General features: G+C 40.0%; 1 protein-coding gene across 1 annotated transcript in view; it reads right to left on the bottom strand.

Moving 5' to 3' along the window:
- Positions 1-901: 901 nt before the first annotated feature.
- fstl4 (follistatin-like 4) overlaps positions 902-19,743 on the bottom strand; it is a 232,697-nt gene continuing 213,855 nt past the window's right edge. Inside the window, exons 14-16 of the mRNA XM_022190937.2 lie at positions 15,386-15,493; positions 5,309-5,418; positions 902-5,112 (exon numbers count right to left, since the gene is read on the bottom strand). Of these exons, the coding sequence (XP_022046629.1) occupies positions 4,410-5,112; positions 5,309-5,418; positions 15,386-15,493 (921 nt within the window). The 3' untranslated portion in view covers positions 902-4,409. The remainder of the gene's footprint in view (positions 5,113-5,308; positions 5,419-15,385; positions 15,494-19,743) is intronic.

The following is a 19,743-nucleotide window of genomic DNA, read 5'->3' as shown; positions in this document are numbered from 1 at the left end:
CAAAATACGACTAAAAACGTCATAATTTAGTATGTCGTCCAAAATGTGACAAAAACGTCATAGTTTAGTATGACGTCGAAAATGTGAATACAAACATCATAGTTTAGTATGTCGTCCAAAATGTTGGTATGTCGTTGAAAATGTGACAACGTCCAAAATGTGACAAAAATGTCATAGTTTAGTATGACGTCCAAAATGTGACTAAAAACGTGATAGTTTAGTATGATTTCCAAAATGTGACTAAAAACGTCATAGTTTAGTATGTCGTCCAAAATATGACAAAAATGGCATAGTGTAGTATGACGTCAAAAATGTGAATACAAACATCATAGTTTAGTATGTCGTTCAAAATGTGACAATAACGTCCAAAATGTGACTAAAAACGTCATAGTTTAGTGTGTCGTCCAAAATATGACAAAAACGTCATAGTATAGTATGACGTGGAAAATGTGAATACAAACATCATAGTTTAGTATGTCGTTCAAAATGGGACAATAACGTCCAAAATGTGACTAAAAATGTCATAGATTAGTGTGTTGTCCAAAATATGACAAAAACGTCATAGTTTAGTATGACGTCCAAAATGTGACAAAAACGTCATTGTTTAGTATGTCGTCCAATATGTGCTCAAGGTTCAGCTAATTGCCTGATAATTGTTATCAGTGATTCTTTAAGCAATGGAACATTCGCTCTTACTTTACGTCGTAATAAATGCAAGGAAACCGAATAGCTTAGGGTTTTGGACTGTTGGCTGAACCAAACAGTTGACGTCTGTTTGTAGTCCAACATTTCAAAGATTAACTGATTAACTGGGAAAGTAATCAACACATTCAAGGATACTGAAACTAATTGTTAGTTGCATCAGCATTTGGTAGAAAGTTACTTTACAAGACACGGCAACTTGATTTTTACAATATATTTAATTCGATTTTTTTCTTACAAAACAATTCCCTCATAAACCAGAACACACAAAATGCATAAAGAAAACTGTACAGTCAGTTTTGTCATGTCCGAACGTGTTCTAAACATGAACAATGTTATCTACAACAGTGGTTCCTATCAATGTCTATCACACCAAGCGGTTCAGCTCTGCAGCCCCTTACTTCAGGGTTAAAGGAGAGGTACGGAAATAGTCATGTGACACTGAAAGTAGATCCAAACAAACAACGTGAGCTAGCCAATAATGTAGTTATATCAGCAAGCACAGGTGCAGTCTCTTTGCTCTTGCTCTCCTTGGCTCTAGTAGCGATGTCTTACTGCTGAATCGACCGTAAGAGAGAAGCTGACAGATGTGACAATGAGAGGGCAGAAAAGTGACTTTTTCACAAGCAACGGTAAACTGTATGTGACTGTGAAAGATCACTGAGAGGTCAATGGTAATCATGTTGAAGATCTATTTTCATTACATGCATGTCTCTGAGCTGTTGAATACTGTAGGTTACTCATTTAGTGCCATCTGGGAAGCGACTTTGGATGGGGTAGTGACTTTAGGAAACTTCAGAGCCTGAATCATTTTTTTTTCATTTAGACAGAAAACTAGATTACCAATTTAACAAATTTCCATTCACATAGCTTTGATGTATCGCAGATATACATTTTTCTCCTCAGTGCAACAGTGGTCTAGGAAACATTATCAACATCATTGAGTCTTTGCCTTCAAAAAGACCATCATGCCAGAAAGGTTTTCGTGGCAGATTAGCAGCAAATACCAAAGTCACAAACAAGAACGACAAATCTGCTTCACTCCTGTGTTTACTTTTTCTTTTCTTGCACAGCTTGGTTTCTACCCTACACATTGCATCGCATTGGGGAGTTACAGGCACAACTACGTATTAGGAGAAGATGATTAATATTTAATTTGGGTTGCTGTTTGTGGAGAGGGGAAACACACACAAGCAGATACAGTAAACTCCATTAACAAGACTCCAGTTGGATTTACAGTGGTTTGCTTCTCCTAGAGGACTCACGCCAAATGCGTTAAAGCCGGACTTTGACATCGTGGTCAGTGGAGATAAATGCAACTTTAATCTCACTTCTTTCAAATGTGTTTGACCCGCCAAAAATAAGGTCAGCAACTGCAAAATCCCAAAGGCTGTGAGTATTTGTGCTGCGATGCCAAAGTACCTCCCAAATTTTATTTTACTTCAAAGGCAAGTTCACACTGAGGCTCACGCAAGAACATTTTCTGTTGAATCGGTTCACTAAACTCTCTCAAGTACACAAATGTGTTGAGTTTAAGGACTGACCATGCTGTACTAAAATCAATTCTAACAGAACCTCCCATGAAACTGGGAGTCATCATGACCTGGTGAATAAATAGTAATTTTAAGCATTAAGGTCATCTTGGAGACATATTTTATTACATTCAGTATCAAATTTAAACTCCAAATTCATTCAGATGAAGGCATTGTGAATCCAGGGTAAATTCTTGAGTCTTTGATTAGAGTCAGACTCTCTTTAAATGACTTGAATGTTCCACATAAAAGCCAAATGTTTGAGTGGTTTTTGCTTGAGGCTCACTGTGGTATTATCAAGTCGGTCGACTTTTTGGTTCTCATTTTTTCATACTGGCGAGAAAGATGCAATTCTGCTGTCTGACTATTTCTATGAACTAGCAATTTTGTGAAACACAATGTAAGACATTTTTAGTTTTCCCAACATACAATTACTTGATCATCAACCAGGTAAAGTCAGGAGCCTTTAAAATAAGAACTGACTTATTGAGAATTCTTGCAGATTCTGATTTAAGGAGTAAAAAATAAAAATAAAAAATCCATTACCCCAGCTTTGGCACCCATTCTAGACCAATATGCAAGAGCCATCAGGAGCCTTCGTATGTAGACTGGCACTACTGTCAGTAGGCAGAAATGCTTAAGAGACATTATGTTTCCAGTAATTTCTGATAATGCTATTACATCTGCAAAAAGCTGCTGTTCTGTCTTGCTAATGGATCATCATAATGATGATTAGTGCAAGAGGAAAAACACAGTTACACAAAAGATGATGCAGTTTCTCCACAGACAAAAAAATATCTGCTATATGTAAAGAGTTGCTGGTGTTTGTTCAGTTACTGCCTCGAGACAGTAATTTCAGTTTTTTGTTTCAAAGGTAGGAATGCAATTTCTGAGAAACAATAATAAACACATCTGTACATGTACAGCCATTTATGATATTTGACAATCAGTAATTATTCCCGAAAACAGGAAAGATGTTTAATACAGTACATATTGGCAATGTTTGTGAAAACGCATCTCTACTTTTGAAACAGGTTGCCAGGCTTTGAGATACAGAATATCTTTTCCTGTGCATATGTAGCTGCTATCCAGGTATTGTTTGATGTTGACAGTAACTAATAAAAGTTTTACCTGGTGCTGAATACCACATGAGTAGTGTCAGTCTACCTGACTTGGAGCTTGATCTTGATGCATGGCTCTCTGAGAGGATGTACAAATGCTCACAGCCAGTTAGGCAGCAGAGTTGATGCTACTGTGGCTCGGCCTCAGCATATGGGTCAGTGTAAACCGGAGTCATTACCCTGAGGGAATCTGCTAAGTGGTATAAGTGGCATTTTCAGGCTTCACAGCACAGAGCTGTCCAGGTTCAGACTAAATGTGAGAGACAACAGGGGACAGATTATACCATTGCAAGAGACCAGAAGATGTACTTTTCATTTCTGGTTAGGCTCCCTCTGCGACCAAAACACCAACATCGACAGCTAATGGACCAATTGGGCTCTTTGGATAGACAATGTAAATAGAGGGTATTACACATGTGCATAAAGCCAACCTCTGCCGGTTTGAGAAGAATGAAAGCTTTCAGAGGGAGAGTACAGTACAATACCATGACGAAGGCGAGTAAACAGATGATGTTGGTAGCTTTTAAAAGGACTCAGAACACGCATACACTAAAGGCAGACAGGACAGACTGACAGTTTGTGGTGAATATATGCAGCACTGGTGAAAACGACAAACATTGTTGAGATAAACAAAAATTGGAAAGCTTTTTAGTCTAAAAAAGTGAGCATTGTGCATAGTTCATAGTTCATTAATAACCCCTCTTCAGGTACCTATTTGCTGTGATAACATGGAAGGAAGTGCAATAATGTACAATTCTGTATAGTTAAGTGCACATAGATCACTGTTGCACTGAACGGCATTGACACTTTCTCCCAATAGAAATATCACAACAGATTTTCTTAATATTTTTTCAATTACTCTATTTTTAAGTGTAATTTTGTTACAACAAACCCAGACATGTTTCAGTCTCACTCAGTCATAGGGTTGAGTCCACAACTTATGTTCACATAAATCTTAATAATAGGTAATTTGGCCTGATCTTTCCTTCTCCTTTTTTCCCCACTTACATCTTGCTCTACTTCTACATCTCCTGCTTTTTTTTTTCTTTTTAACTCATACCTCCCCCACCCAAACAACTGTGTTCCCTCTCTTGATGTCTGACACCTCACAGTGCGGCGTTCTCTGTTTGCCGTTCAGGACAAAGAGGGACTCGACTGACGGTGTCACCAGGTACTGTCCAAACAACCCGCTGGAGACCACCACTCTGTTGGGGCCTCCCCACGGCCAGGCATGGGGACCCAGGGGCTCCTTGAGGCTCTGGAGAACCTCAGTGCGGCCCGAGGACAGATCGGCAAACAGCAGGTCCGTGCCTGAGCCCGAGGTGGCCACGACCACATGCTGGTTGGACTCTGTGAAGGAGGGCTGGAAAACCAGATCAGAGACAGCTACAGGCTGGTCTATTTCCTGGTTCAGACCCAGCTCCCCCTGGAATGACACTGTCTGTACTATCAGCTTTGAACTCCGCGGGTCAGGTGTCACAATGTAGCGGCCGTCCGGTGACACGAAAGCCTGGCCCGTGACATTTAGGTTCGGACCAATCACGGCGTCTGTCACGCTGTCGATGATTAGCTGTGGCGGGGCTTGCAGAAGGCTCTTGCTCTGGCACTGGATGAAGTAGAAGCCACTCAGGTGTGTGTAAGCCATGCTGAGTGGTATGCAGCTGTAGTTCTTCAGGCTGATGGTCTTGACGCGGTGGAAGGTCTCCAGATCAATCTTGTGTACCGCAGGTTCGTTTTTGAGGAAGACAAAGGCAAACCTAAATCGACAAAGTTCAAAGCGAAGGTTAATAGCCTTTCTAGATTTTTGGGGGCAGTGATTAATACACATCAAGATTCTCATTAGAATTCTCATTTGCGCTTTTCTCCTTTGCGTCAGAAGGACAGCTGTGATGAGCGAGCAATAGGGTCGCCTGTGCTTTAAGGGCAGAGGTGGCTGAATGTATGCTGCCTTACCTCACGTGAGTGATGATGAGGTTAGTCGGAGGAATGAAGAAGTCGTTCACCCTCTGGAAAGTCGTGCGAATGGCATGATGTGCTTCACCCACACTGGCTTGAGGAATTACCTATACACAATGACAGGAAAGTCAATATGAATATTAAATAGTAAAATAAAGATAGAAAACTCCATTATGCTCTCAAAAATTAAACATAGTGACTGTAAATATATACAGAAGCTGTTTGATCATGTAGAAAAATAAAAATCATATATATAATTGGATATAAAAATTGAGTAAAGGCAATTAGAGTTTAGAATGATGTGTTTATATCAGTTTCTTTTCTGCCTGCATGTATAATTGAAGCCATTTCTCTGTGAAGTAGGAACACCAAAGATGTTGACTTTGTTCCTGGTCTTGTCTGTGAATTTGAAACACATAACTATAAGACATTTTTGATAAGGATCCCTTTATATTGTGAAGGACACCACCAAAAAAAACTGTGGGAGAATTCTGGGAGACAAACGGTCTGAATAACCTCAACATTCTTTTTAGCTTCTTGTACTGGTCACCTTTTAGACTGCTACCGATTTATCAGTGACATACAGCATGGGGAGGCTGATAGTAAACTAACTGCATGATTGTGTTCAACAGGAAACTACAGCGGGAGAGAGGTGCACTTTAGCTGTTAAAGTGAATGTAGTGCCTTTCATTTATGGAACCAAGACGTCATAGATTAAATTATCAGGGATGCAGTCTGTGTTGAAATGTTTCAATCAAACACAGTGTTGTGAAGGAAAGGTTGTGACTTCAATAACCAAAGAACCATACAGTTGCCTTCTACTGGAGGACTTACGACTCCCATGACCTGGATGACTGAGAACCTATGATTTGAATGCTGTGGAGTATCAGAGGAAAGACGAGGGAACCACCTCCTTTTCAACTTCAATGCAGAATATAAAGACTTGTCCCCAACAGCTTATCCCTCGGCTCCAAAAGAAGTGAAGCAAAACAGATACTACTGAGGGTGCTGAACTTGCTAATGAGCGAGAGATTAACATGTTCTAGTTTTCTATTGATGCTTTTAGGGGCAGGATTGATCAGACTGTCAAGGAACTGACGGCACTGTCATGCAGTACAGTCATAGTGAAGGTTTCTAAGTTTGTTGACAAGGGCACAGCTAGCTCACCAAAAACGGGGCAAGGAACGACAAACATGGAAATTCCAGCCATTCAGACAAAAATAATAAATAAACAGTAGTTTAGTAGACATTCAGGCTAAGTGAGTTTTGAAATTTAAAAATGTGATAGGGACTTCCCACACCTGGAGGACTTCACTTTGCCATATCTCAACATTACAACCACAGAATATAAAAAACAACAACTGGGCAGACGCAGAACATTTCAGGATGAACATTTCAGTAACTTTCTCTATCACAGAAATAACTTCCCTCAACCTCAAAACCCAGGAAATGAAGGCAGGAAAATCTCCATCCTGCTGTCAGTTGAAAGAGTCACACTAATCCTTTATGCCGTCGATTACTATGGCAACATAAATACACCACTCGATGACAACACCACCTATGGGATTCTAAAGGGGGATGCTGCAAGTGGTTACAACAGGAAGGTCATAGACTGCCTGCAAAAACTGGAAAATAGAAAAGCCATTGATTGTACATCATAATACCGACGTTACCCTATAGAAGCCACAAGATGCATACATGGACTTTCAGAAATGCACAAAGAAGGAGCTTCACTCAGCTGCAATCAGCTGCAGCATCAACATACTGTAGTAACCTACAACACTGGAAATCTTATTTTCATCATCTTGGGACCTCTCATTGGAAACACTTCACATCATTTCTAAAGTTCCACAAATTTTGTCAACAAGTTATAAAAACTTTGCTGATGAAAGTCCCAGAAGTTATCATTTAGTGTCTCCCCTCCCACTTTAAAAATGTATTCTTACATCTGAGGCAGTGCAGCCCATCATAAAACAATGACTTCACAAAGTAGCTATATTTTGTTTTAAAGAACGAACCAGCTTCACCCCTAATCTGATATATGCCCTGCTGGACATCTGCCTGACGAACACCTATCTGAAGTTCAATGAGGGTTTCCACTGGCAAACATGGCTGTACCATGGGCTCTCAAGTGTTACCCATTGTGGCCAATCTCTACTCAGAGGGCTGGAACAAAACTCATCCACTGGTTCACATATGTGAAAAGGTCTTCTTCTGGACTGTGTGATGGACATTTAAGAGGATGGATGCCTCAACAATGAAGTTTCCTGGAGACCTACACACACAGACCAAAAAGTACTGCAGAAACTGGAGGTCACCAGAACCTTACACCATCTGGGTAAGAATATCCCTCCCAAGGCAGAGAGAAAAGAAAAGGAGCACATGCATATTAAGACAGCACCTACAGCTGGGGGCTATCTCAACAGGGCCTTCATTAAGTCAGCAAAAGAGATCTGGCAAAGAAAACAACAACCTAAACACCATAACAACAAACAGACAAGAAAACCAGAACAGGTGTAACAACATTGTCATTCTGGATGTGGCCAGTGTGTAAGAAAAACTCAGACAAAAACTGGTTCACTCTGAGGACTGAACACTCAAATCCAAGCTAAGCAATCTTATATATGCAGTCCATTGCAGAAAGAGGTGCACAGGCATCTATATACAATCATTCACAGCAACATGACACCGCACAGGACCGCCATCTCCTCAGAACAAGGCTCAGCACTCGGGCTGATTCTAAATGATAAGAGAGACTCCTGCAGTGCCAATATGTCCACATCCTGGACAGTGAAGACAGATGCCTTGAAAGAAGTGAAGAAAGCAATCTATGTTAAACTGGAACAGCCATCTCTAAACAGGGGAGATGTTCTATGCCACCACCAGTCAGCCACACACAGTCCTGATATCCCTCCTCAAGTTAGTTTAGTGAAACTTCTTTACCTAGAAGTCTCCACTTTTCAGTAAGAACTTAGCCAGCCTTTTGAAAGAGAAGTAAAAAAGCCTCAAGAAGAAAAGACGTCAAGTTGAATTCTACTGGAGTGCTTACACTGATGATGATGAAAACTGGGCAGAATGACATTGGCTTAAACCACATAAACTGAATTACAAGTTTATGCTTCATCTGTAACAATAACACAAATCAGGGGGATCTTTATCAAAAAGGTTTATATTATTTGTAAGTGTTTAAAACAGTCTGTAACAGCCTCAATAATCCGGTTCAGAATGTTTAGCTTACTGTCTTGCTCAAAATATGTACCAGAATCTATTTAGGTAACTGAACGTAGGACCTTGTAGCTCCTTTCTGTAGGTGAACTGAAGGCTCATACTGTACGTCAGCTTTTAACAGCCGGGGCTTGTTCAGGTGACATCCCCATTAATCCTGTAACAGATAACCATCTACGGCATATGACTCGGGCTGATGAAACCCTACCTACCCCAGTTCTCTGTAAAAGCATCGTATTCCTTGATGGTTGTCTGAAGAGGACACGGCACAATAAAAGCCCCATCCCTCATGTCTAACACCTGCCACTGAATCAGCATGTTTGTAAAGTGCTCCTGGTTCACTGCCTTGTCCATGACACATGCTTCATCATGCATGCCTCTGTGATCAGGTCACAGTCAAGGACGAAGTGACGTGGTTTATGGGGCCGCATTTATTAAAAGCAAACAGGCAACTTCAACTCCATAATACCACCTCCAAAGTAAAAACAGTTCCTTCTCATTGGCAGTCTCTGCTTTATACTTTCAAACTCTGCTTATTAAAACTGTTCTAGATTTAGACACCTAAGCAAATGTTGCTGGAGAGCATATAGAATATTTTTTAAAGGGAAACAGCCAAGTGTAAAATCTATTTTGATGTCTACGCCTACACTACTAAAGTCGAACCTCTACCTGATGCCCAGTGGGGGGCCAGACTCCACATTCCTTCCTCAGAACTATCAAATGCAAGGAAATAAAAATAGCAGTTTAAGTTGCCAAGTTGTTACTTTTGCTACACTGCTGCAATATTCCTCAGAAGTGCCCCCCCCATCCCCACCCTCCTGAATATCTCATCCATTTTTAAACATAAAGCATCAGCCTGTTTCTCACTGCTAGCAAGACATGAAAAGAATCCTCGTTAACAAAAAGTCATTACAACAGTTGCAGAATACAATGACGGGAGTTAATGAGGTTCAATGTACTATCACTCATGTATTATTAGGCAGCTGCTGTGGTCTTCAGGGCTGTAGGTGCTCTCAACTTAATGCCACAGGCTTCCCTTTGTTATCGCTCATCCTTGGATTTCATATCCACACACTCAGCACTGAGGCCCAATTGAGTTTTTCTTTGCCCCTGCCTCGCTGGCTGACCTAATACCTGGGGGGGATTTGGTTCTGACTGAGTAGCTTTTGCCTTTCAACAACATTCACTCTGGAGAAGCCTTGAGTAGTGTTTATTATGTTTTTTTTTTTAAGTTTCCCATCCAGCTGCAGTGCATCTGAATGAAATGGGATTCCTCGAATACTCCGGTGTATTTGTGCCATTTAGGAAATTCAGTAAATCTCATTTTCGTATTACCTCATGCAGCAGATGTTACATGGTGACCGAAACTGTGCCTTTCTTATGTACTGTTAGAAATACCCGTCTTGTTGCTCCTGGGGAGCTATGAAGCACATTATGGATTCCCTGGAAAACTAATGTCAATGCTCGGTCCAGATTTTTGCAGCTTAAATTAATAATTTGTGTGTTTTACTCCCTGTGGTATATATGACACATTAGTAAATGTATGCATGGTAATATATAGATCAGATAGTCACGTCAAGTTCTTTCAATATCACATAATTAGTTGTGACTTTCCTGCAAACAAGAGTTGGAATTGAGCCACATTGTATTTCAGACATCATCAAGCATTCATAGAACACAATATGTTGTTTTTAGCTGCCTTCTAGAAAGACATGTGTTTTCTGATCTGATGTCTCTGTTTGTAGGACTGCTATAAATCACCCCGCTTTGTTGTCAGTGTCTAAGAAAAGCCAGTCTCTGATCTGACACCTCTATCTGACAATTAAGTGTAACCTTTGTTGCCATGATTAACATAATAACCATTTGATTAAACGTTCTGTACACAAGATTTTGAACATTAATATAGCAGCAAACAACCATTTGTTTTGTAGGGATGTTGTGGAGTTATGGCATCCTTATACTTCCCCTGTATGTGCTATAATCTGTACTTCTCTGTTCTATGTTGTGGTAGATACTTTGGCATTTCCGTTCCACACTTTGAAATGGGTGGTCTACATCCAGAAACTCTCAACATGGTAAAAGTACAGTCTTGAGCTGATGCCATTTCAGTAAACAATGATTAGATAGACTGACTTAACTCAGAGTCACTTAAGTAACCTGAAAAACGAAAATTAAAAAAAATATAGTCATAGATTCAAAACATAAGAAGGAAGAAACAAGGATCAAATCTGGGATGTTACAGTTACGTGGTTGCTTTAACTACTAGACCGCCGCACACTTCTTTAAATCATAACTTTACCAAGTTCTTGTACAACAAATTTAACTTTTGAAATGTCTGCCTTATTTTTACAATTTAAAAGAAGATTTTTGTTTCTAAAAATATAAATGATCAGGAAAAATGCAATAACACAAGCAATATTTTTTTCTTTTCTTTCTTTGTTTTGTTAATGTTACACGTAATATTTACAACTTCCTTCTCACTAAAGAGAGATAAGGCTGACGAGCGGCAGGTTGATAGAGCAAAAATGATAAACAAAAGACAAGGAGACAAGCATTAACAAAAATCCATCCATCCATCCATCCATTCTCTATACACCGCTTTATCCTCACTAGGGTCGCGGGGGTGCTGGAGTCTATCCCAGCTGACTCGGGCGAAGGCAGGGGACACCCTGGACAGGTCGCCAGTCTGTCACAGGGCTACATATACAGACACACAATCACACTCACATTCACACCTACGGACAATTTAGAATAACCAATTAACCTCAGCATATTTTTGGACTGTGGGAGGAAGCCGGAGTACCCGGAGAAAACCCACGCATGCACAGGGAGAACATGCAAACTCCATGCAGAAAGATGCCAGGTCCAGGCCGGGATTCGAACTGGGATCTTCTTGCTGCAAGGCCAAAGTGCTAACCACTACACCACTGTGCAACCCTTAACAAAAATCCAAACCTTTAAACGTGATTTTACGATAAAAAAAACACCTTTTGTGAAGAGAATTAAATTAAAGGCATGATTTTCCAGCCTAAAGTAAATAATTGCAGTTTCCTGTTGTGACAAATTGTAGTAGTAATGATTTCATTTGCAATAGTAATCAGTGTAAAATACATATTTGGAAAACGTAATAAAGAGACAAATGGGAAGAAAACAGATGGGAAACACTGTGTGTGCGTGCACAGAAAAAAAACAATGTGCCTGTGAGTTAAATATCTTCTTGGCACGTAGATAAAGATGAGACCGACAGTCTGAAAGGCCATGTCTCTGTCTGCCCGGCAGAGATTCCTCCATTTGTCTTCTCTAATGAATTGACAATCACACTCCCTCTAATGTTTACAGAGAGGTATTGAGCCATCCTCCAACTTGGCTGTTTAAAAACACAACACGCACCGAAATGGACGCAGACCTACACACATTAACACATCTCAAGTGCTCGAATTAACATGCACAAACAGAGACACTCATGCACATGTATGATCCGCTGAAGCGAAGCGGTGCCTCTGGTAGTGACAGGCTGCAGCTCAACAGGTCAATTACTTTCAGTCCAAATGATAATGACATTATCAGACCATTTATTTGTGGTGTGATCCATGTGGCCTCCAATCCATTATGTGGTTTCCCTGCAATTGCATTTTTGATTGATTCATGCCCTGCTCAGTAATTATTCATTACTCCTGAATGACTGCAGGAAGAGGGGAAATGAATAAAATGAAAAACACAAAAATATGTTTTCGGCAGCTCAACCAGCAGCCCCGAAAGGGAGAAATGTTATGCAAAGCTGCTCTCAGTAGTTCACTCAAATTATATGAGGAGAAAATTGTTTTGTCTGTGATGAAAAACATCTTTCTCATAATTTTTTCTGCTTTATTTAAAATTAAGACTCTGATAGACCCTAAAATCACTCTAGCATAATCATCATGCCCCTTAACTGACACAAAAGCAAATCTTCTGTTTGTACACCTGCTTCCTGTGAAAAAAAGGTGCAAAACACAGCAACCGGCACACACATGCAGATTGTAAATCAGTAGAAAACTGCTAACACCCACAGATGGTTGTATTGTCACTACTTATTTTTGCCAAACCATAGTGGCACCTTTAGATCCAAAACAATTGACCATTATATCACAAATGTGGGTAAAAAAACATCCAGAAATAATAGTGTAAAAATGAGACACTACACAATCATGAAGACGTGTTATTTATAGAACCATTTGACAAACGATTGCGGTGCCATTAACAGCGACACGAGTCCTGATTAACTATTAAAAATTTATATGAAACCACTAGTGTTCAAAACCAATAACTGCACTGGGGGAAAAAATCATTTATGCATTCAAGTGATTTTCAGAATATAAAATGAGTCATTTCGCTTGAAAGATCCTCAGAAGAATAATACATTTCAGAATGTATCATCCCTCTGCAGCCCTCGTAATGAATAGACACAGCACAAGCCCAAACTGCAAAGACCAAACACCACACCTCACACGATTATAATAGGATCCTTCCCTCCAGTGGGACAAAGCAGAACAATAAACATGTTTGTGTCTATTACAGACGTTACAATAGGATCCCTCGGTGGCTTTACTCCTGGCAGCATCCTCTGCTGTTGCACAGGCAAACATAAATACCGTCCCTTTAAAAACAGCATCACACCTTCTCCCACAGGTACCCGCTGTGGTGCATTTCCTCTCTCCTCCATCTCCTCAACCCTCTCTGCATCCTCCTCTCTTTCCTCATCTCACCCAATCCCCCGAGGTGGATTAAATACAACCACACCTGTGATCATTTCTCATTTGTGAAGCCTCCAACACCAGCGGTCCAAAGGGACGCCAGGCACAAACCGACCGCACTGCAGCTGTGAATTGTTGTTTTTGCTGGCTTGGTAAATGCTCTAAAACATACATAGATTAGATGTTGTCATGTAAATACTTATCACATAAACAGGGACGTAGGTACACAACCGTTCTCAATTAGTTACGAGGCACCGTTTCCCTCACTTGGTCAACTTTCTACAGCTCATATAGATTACATTCTCCCAGGAAGATAATCGCTCATCAGAGTTCACAAATGCCCACACCGCAATAGTAAGTGAAGAAACAAAACAATACAAAGAAAGGCTATCTTGTAGTTTTAGAGCTGCACTAAGCTGGACATATGTAGATTAATCACCGATCTGAGTTAAAAAAAACAATGAGGCCATAACAGAAATTAACTTCCTTCCCACAATAAGTCTATTATATTTTTTAAAGTGAGATTCTAGTGCTGGATATTTATACTAACATTACATTTTACTTAAAGGATGAGAAAAAAACTAAGCCTGAGAAAAATACAACAGTTTCAAGTAAGCAATTAACAAGCAAACACTTACCAAAAGGAACTACACAGATTGATTTGTTCATTTGTGTGATTCAATGTTATGTAGTCACACTGTTCCTCTTGTGACTTCCTGCATCTACAACCACATATCAGCAGCAACAAACTGCATTTCTCCCATTGTTCTCCTTGTATGTATCCACGGGATCTGTCAATTCCAAATTTGCCATTTTTTTGTCTGTGTAGTGGTACGTGTCTACATGGACATTTTTAGGTGTGGAGGATTGTTTCTGCTTGATCATTGTACAACTAAGCAGTGTCCCAATCCGTGATTGACAGGTGCTCTTCAACAGGAATCCAGCACTGTCTGCTCTTGGATTTCAAAGTGGACCAATGTGGTGGCTTGTTTCTGAAAACATTTGAGGTAAAAAAAAAAAAGCACTGTAGGTGCTCGACCTGACTCCATTTTGGATCAAGAACGGTCAGTTTAAAAGTGATGCCTTTCTAGAGGTGGGGCATCTCGTCGCCCGGTCCTCATTTGCATACAGTTGAGGCTTATCAATCTATCCACTTTAACATGCATCTATCAATGTTACTGATTCAAAATGATCACAAATTCAGCAACTGTATGGCTAATTTCTGGTCCCAAATGTTGTCAGAAACATTTGTCCTGTCGAGTGCAGCCGATGTTTGCGTGGTTGTCACAAGCAAAGTGTAGCTTATAGCGGTTTTCTGTTGGAGACCATCTGTGTGTCTTTTATTGGGTCACTGCCTCGTTGAATATATATGTGTTGTTTAATTTTAAACAAGAGTGAAGGCTGTCAACCTCTACTCTCCAGAACTCCTTCAAACTTTACTACTTATCGATGTGGTAATTGCTGTTGTAGTTATTAATTTAGGTTTTAATCAGACTTCCAAATTGATAGTTAAGTGTATATTAGGAGACTGATATTGTGATGTGTCTATTTCCCTTCAAAAATAGAGGTGGTGCCCTGCTTTTTAAGAAGACTGATTAATGGAGACTGATTTAATTACTCAATTGCACCTACACACAAAAAGGGCAGACATGAGTGGAGGAGAACAGCAAAAGAGCAGTAGAGATGATAACACTGTGTGCACATAAATTAGGCAAATAACAGAAATAGAATACTTAATTTATTGTTTTTTGTAAGGGACATCGATAGACGGCTTTGGAATGTACTTTTACTTTTTTTTAATGCAGTGTGGGAGTTCACTCTCAATCTGTTTAGAGTCTGTCTAAGTGCGGGAAGGGACAACAGCTTCAAAGGGAGGGACTCAGATGCACACAGAGTCAGACCAGCTACCAAAACACGGAGCAGAGAAGCTACGACTTACAACGCACACACTGAGTGTGACTTCATGAGATTGCTACTACACCACAACTAACATTTGATTTCTGCTCCATTAATGCTATATTACTTACTCTTTTTCCTACTTAGCTGACTGATACTAGTTTAAGATGAACTATTTGGCTCATTTTTGAAAAGCAACTACTATTAAGTACGACACACTTACCTGAAGTGTTGGGTGTGTTTTGTCTACATCCCCCCACGTTAGGACCCATACTTGGTCGTGTGATTTGTCATACAGCATCTTCACTGGGTAAGGATCTGTTGCTACTGCCTGGAGGACATAAACAGAGTGTGGGGAAAAGAAAAATATTAATTACATTTCAACTGGACAGAAAAAAGCTCTGTTCACGGGGCTACAAACTCACAAAAGCCAAGAGAAACATGAGCGATAAGACAAGTAACATGAAGTTCTAAATAATAAACAGTATTTGAAACTGTTCAGAACCAGTGTTGCCATTATAAAGAGTGTAAATTAGAGGGCAATGAAAAGTTTACTATTCATTGTATATCATAACTAGTATTATATCAGCAGTGTCTTGCATTTGTTACCACCACAACAAATCTGTTTGGCCACCCACAAATGGTATTATTCAAGTCATCTGGTAAAAAATTCTTGTATTTTTTCTATTGTGACATATATGGCAGAGCAAGAAAATACCGCATTATCAAGTTTTTGCCACTCGTACAATCCTAAAGTAACTCGCCTGTAAGAACCTTTTAGTAAGACTGAGAACTGAATGCACATAAGGGATGAAGGAATAAACTGTGGAGGTGTAATACACCGTCTTGCTCAAAATATATGATACAGTCTACTACTAGGCTTACAAGTGAACAGAAAGCTCTTAGCTTTTAGCCTTTTTTAGCTCTTAGCTCTCAGCCCTTAGTGCATCTGAAGTGACGGAGTACCAAGAACAAAAGACGTAGCGTATATAGTGTGCATTTTTTTTCCACACTACAAACAATACATACCTTCACTAAATTGAAAGTAAAAGAACAAAAAGGATCTAGAATAATTCACAGAAACAATAAAAGAAGAAAGAAAAGATGGACAGTGAAAAGAGAGCGATGGGAGAAGTGGGGGAAATACTCAGCCTCAGATCTGCTGCATTGTCAACAGCAAGCAATAACACAATCCATTACCCTGCTTTTGGCTGGGTGGACAGGAAGCTGCTGACATCCTCACCAGTGGAGCGAGACCACAAGCTCCGTGTTCAGTAATGGGAGGTCCAGCCCTCTGATCTGCACTGGTCAGCCAAGTGTCAACTCAGCATGCGTCTATGTATAGTAGGAGATGGTGGAAAATTTGCCTTTTTGTGTGCGTTTTAGGTTCCTACATGACGGGAGCAGAGGTGAACCTAATGTGAGGCCTCATTGCAGCAGTCTGGGAGCCAGTGGACCTTTTGAAGTCCAACATGTTGTAAGTACTCAGTTTAAGTTGGAATTAAGGGCCGTGATGTGAATGAATGTAGGCTTTATAAGTGTGGACATTCTTCTGTGTTCGTATAGTGATGATTTTTGCTGCTAATGACAAAGAGTTGTTTGCTTGTTAGAAAGGAACTGATTTTCACAGCTGGCTGCATCTTCAATTCAATTTCAGGTTGGAAAATACCTGATTCAGTAACAAATCTCTTTAAAAACAGTTATTTTCCTCTCCTTGCCCACATTATGATCACAGAGCAATGTAGAAGACATGCAGGTAGTAAATTATTTAAACTTTTCAAAAACACATTTAAACATTCCGTATCTTGTGTTGTTACCGTTCGGCTTCTACGTTTTTTAGTCATCAAACTGATTAGAGAACTTAGATTTTATTGATTTTTTTTTAACTTCACTGATTTCTAAATGTTCAAAGCAAAACCTAATTAGATTTTATAAGGGAATTGATTTTGATATGCACACTGAAAGTAGGGCTGCATAATGGGGTAGTGGTTAGCACTTTCGCCTTGCAGCAAGAAGACCCCTGGTTCAAATCCCAGGGTGGGCCTGGGATCTTTCTGCATGGAGTTTGCATGTTCTCCCTGTGCATGCATGGGTTCTTTCCTGGTACTCCGGCTTCCTCCCACAGTCCAAAAATATGCTGAGGTTAATTGGTCACTCTAAATTGCCCGTAGGTGTGATTGTGTGTCTGTATATGTAGCCCTGTGACAGACTGGTGACCTGTCCAGGGTGTCACCTGCCTTCGCCCGAGTCAGCTGGGATAGACTCCAGCTCCCCCCATGACCCGAGTGAGGATAAAGCGGTGTATAGAGAATGGATGGACGCTGAAAGTAGGTTAAATTTTGATAAAATGCTATAGAACCCTAAGCCAAGTGATAGCAATGTAAGATAAACAGATGATAAAGAGCTGTAGCTGCGGAAACTCAATGAAAAATGCAGTTACACAGGTTTTATAATATTGGATGCTGACTTTATGGCAGATGATCTCTTGGAGGTCACTTGGGAGTATTTACTGCCCAAACAGAAATAAAAATGCACCTGGGTACCACAGAGGACCACTGTCCTCTTTCAGGAAACAAGATTATCTTTACTTCATAGAACATAAAGCATCTTTAAACTGCTTGAATGAAGATGTTCATCTAGGCCAAGAGAAAAGAAAAAGCGCAATGGAATAATAAATAACATTTTGATGCCGTCTCTCATTGATTTACTGCAGTCTCAAAAGGAACTGCCACAGCAAGTTACAGTCACTACATAACCAGAGGTTTTTACCATCTGGCATTCTTTTTAATTAGCTGATGTGGCAATTGTTTTCCGACCCAGTGGGAGGCTTATCTGGCACAGGTCTGACACTTCAGAGTCAAGGTTAGAAAGATAGCAACGCTGCATGGAACAGCATGAAAACTATGAAAGGCTTTATTGTTGTAGCTTCTCTGCATGTTTACAGCCTTCATCTAGTGTCTTTTGGGAATCACAGCTGTGCCTGAAGAGTCAAGGCTTTGAAAAAGAATGAAACATTGTTTAAAAAGGTGCACAAGACAGCGTTTCACTAGAGTAAACAAAAAATAGCATTGAGACGAAGGACCAAAGAATACAATCAACAATGCAGCCTTTTTACATAGATTTAAATTTGCTCTTTAGCTTTCATTTTTCTCTTGATGTTACTGCTATTTAGGAGACATCTATTGTGTTTTACTCTAAAATTTGAGAGTAGTTGTCCCAAGAGTGGCCACAACTTTGCTCAGCAGGAATAACAGTCTTATCAGTGATACTCAATTACCTGTTTTTGCTTTACGACAAGAAATCTGTGCATATTTTTTTTTACCAAGAAATTGTTGGTGTGCTCTCTGACAAACAAAAAGAAGTGGTACTTGATTTTCTTTTCTAAAAACATGATGATTGGACATAACTAGTTCTAAAAGGCATTGCTTTTTTCATGTTTTACTTCTGTCAGTAGATACAGAGGCTAACATCTTCTCTACTGTTGCAAAGGACACTGTTGAAAAGAAGCTGAACAAGGCCTTCAGATAACAGAAAAACATAAAAAGAGGAGGCTGCATTAACCTTCTGCATCCCGAGGCCAGAGAGGGTCTTCAAGAAAGAGAGAGGGAGAAAAGGAGAGGACGATGAATGGTCGGATGGCAGTTTTACAGTGCTGAATAGAGTAAAAGAGGAAAAAGGGCAGCCGATGAGTCATGATACATCAAAGGTGACCTGATCTTTAAATGTTGTGAGAATACCTTGCTGTATGTGTCAGTTAAGTTTCTCCCTGCATTATATCACTTCAAGTATGAAGGACTTGTGAGAAAATGTTATGTAATTTAGTATTTGGTGTTGTTTGAATTGAAACAAAAAGAAAAAACATCTACAACAAAGATGTATCCAAAGTCAAGCACGTAGTATTGACAAAAGTGGACTTTTACCTGCGTTCAGAAAGATTTCTGTAAGTTGTTAAGTATCACATTTAGTCCCCTATTTCCTCAGATGATAACAGGGTGAAGTTACTTGTTTCTTCTGACATTTTTGCACTGCTACTTGCTAATTTTGTGTTTTTCTCATTCTTTGGACTCAGACTTTGGTTCATCTTCCTTCTTCTCTTTCACTTACTTCTCCTTGAGTTAGGCCTGTTTCCTCTCATCCTGCACCTCAGTATAAATGATGCTGACCCTGGGAAGGACCCCTGAGGGATTTAGTCTCTAAACAGCCGTTACAGGCAAGATAAATGGCAAGGCAGCTAGCACCCACCTGGGTACCATATTGTTTCAAGCGCTTGAGGTGCATTTGATTTATTTTACCTTGCATGTGCCTTTTTGCACTGGTGGCAGTTCAATAGTGTGGCAAGTCTGAACTGAGTGCACATCACAGTGTGATGATATTTGACATGTTTAGCTACAGGAAGGCTAGACACTAGAGTAAAAGTGCACTTGGAAAGATGTTAATGTAAAAGTTTTAAATGTCCTAAATCATACAGATACAGATAGAAGCACTCTGTTGCGGGTCCCTTGCAGTTCCATGGTGTGTAAGCAGTTTACAATGATTGATTAAATGGTCACTTTTAGGGAAAAGACACAAGGCTATGACAAC

Source organism: Acanthochromis polyacanthus, chromosome 17 (assembly GCF_021347895.1).
Source record: "Acanthochromis polyacanthus isolate Apoly-LR-REF ecotype Palm Island chromosome 17, KAUST_Apoly_ChrSc, whole genome shotgun sequence".
Lineage (NCBI taxonomy): Eukaryota > Metazoa > Chordata > Actinopteri > Pomacentridae > Acanthochromis > Acanthochromis polyacanthus.
This window is presented reverse-complemented; position numbering and strand designations above follow the sequence as displayed.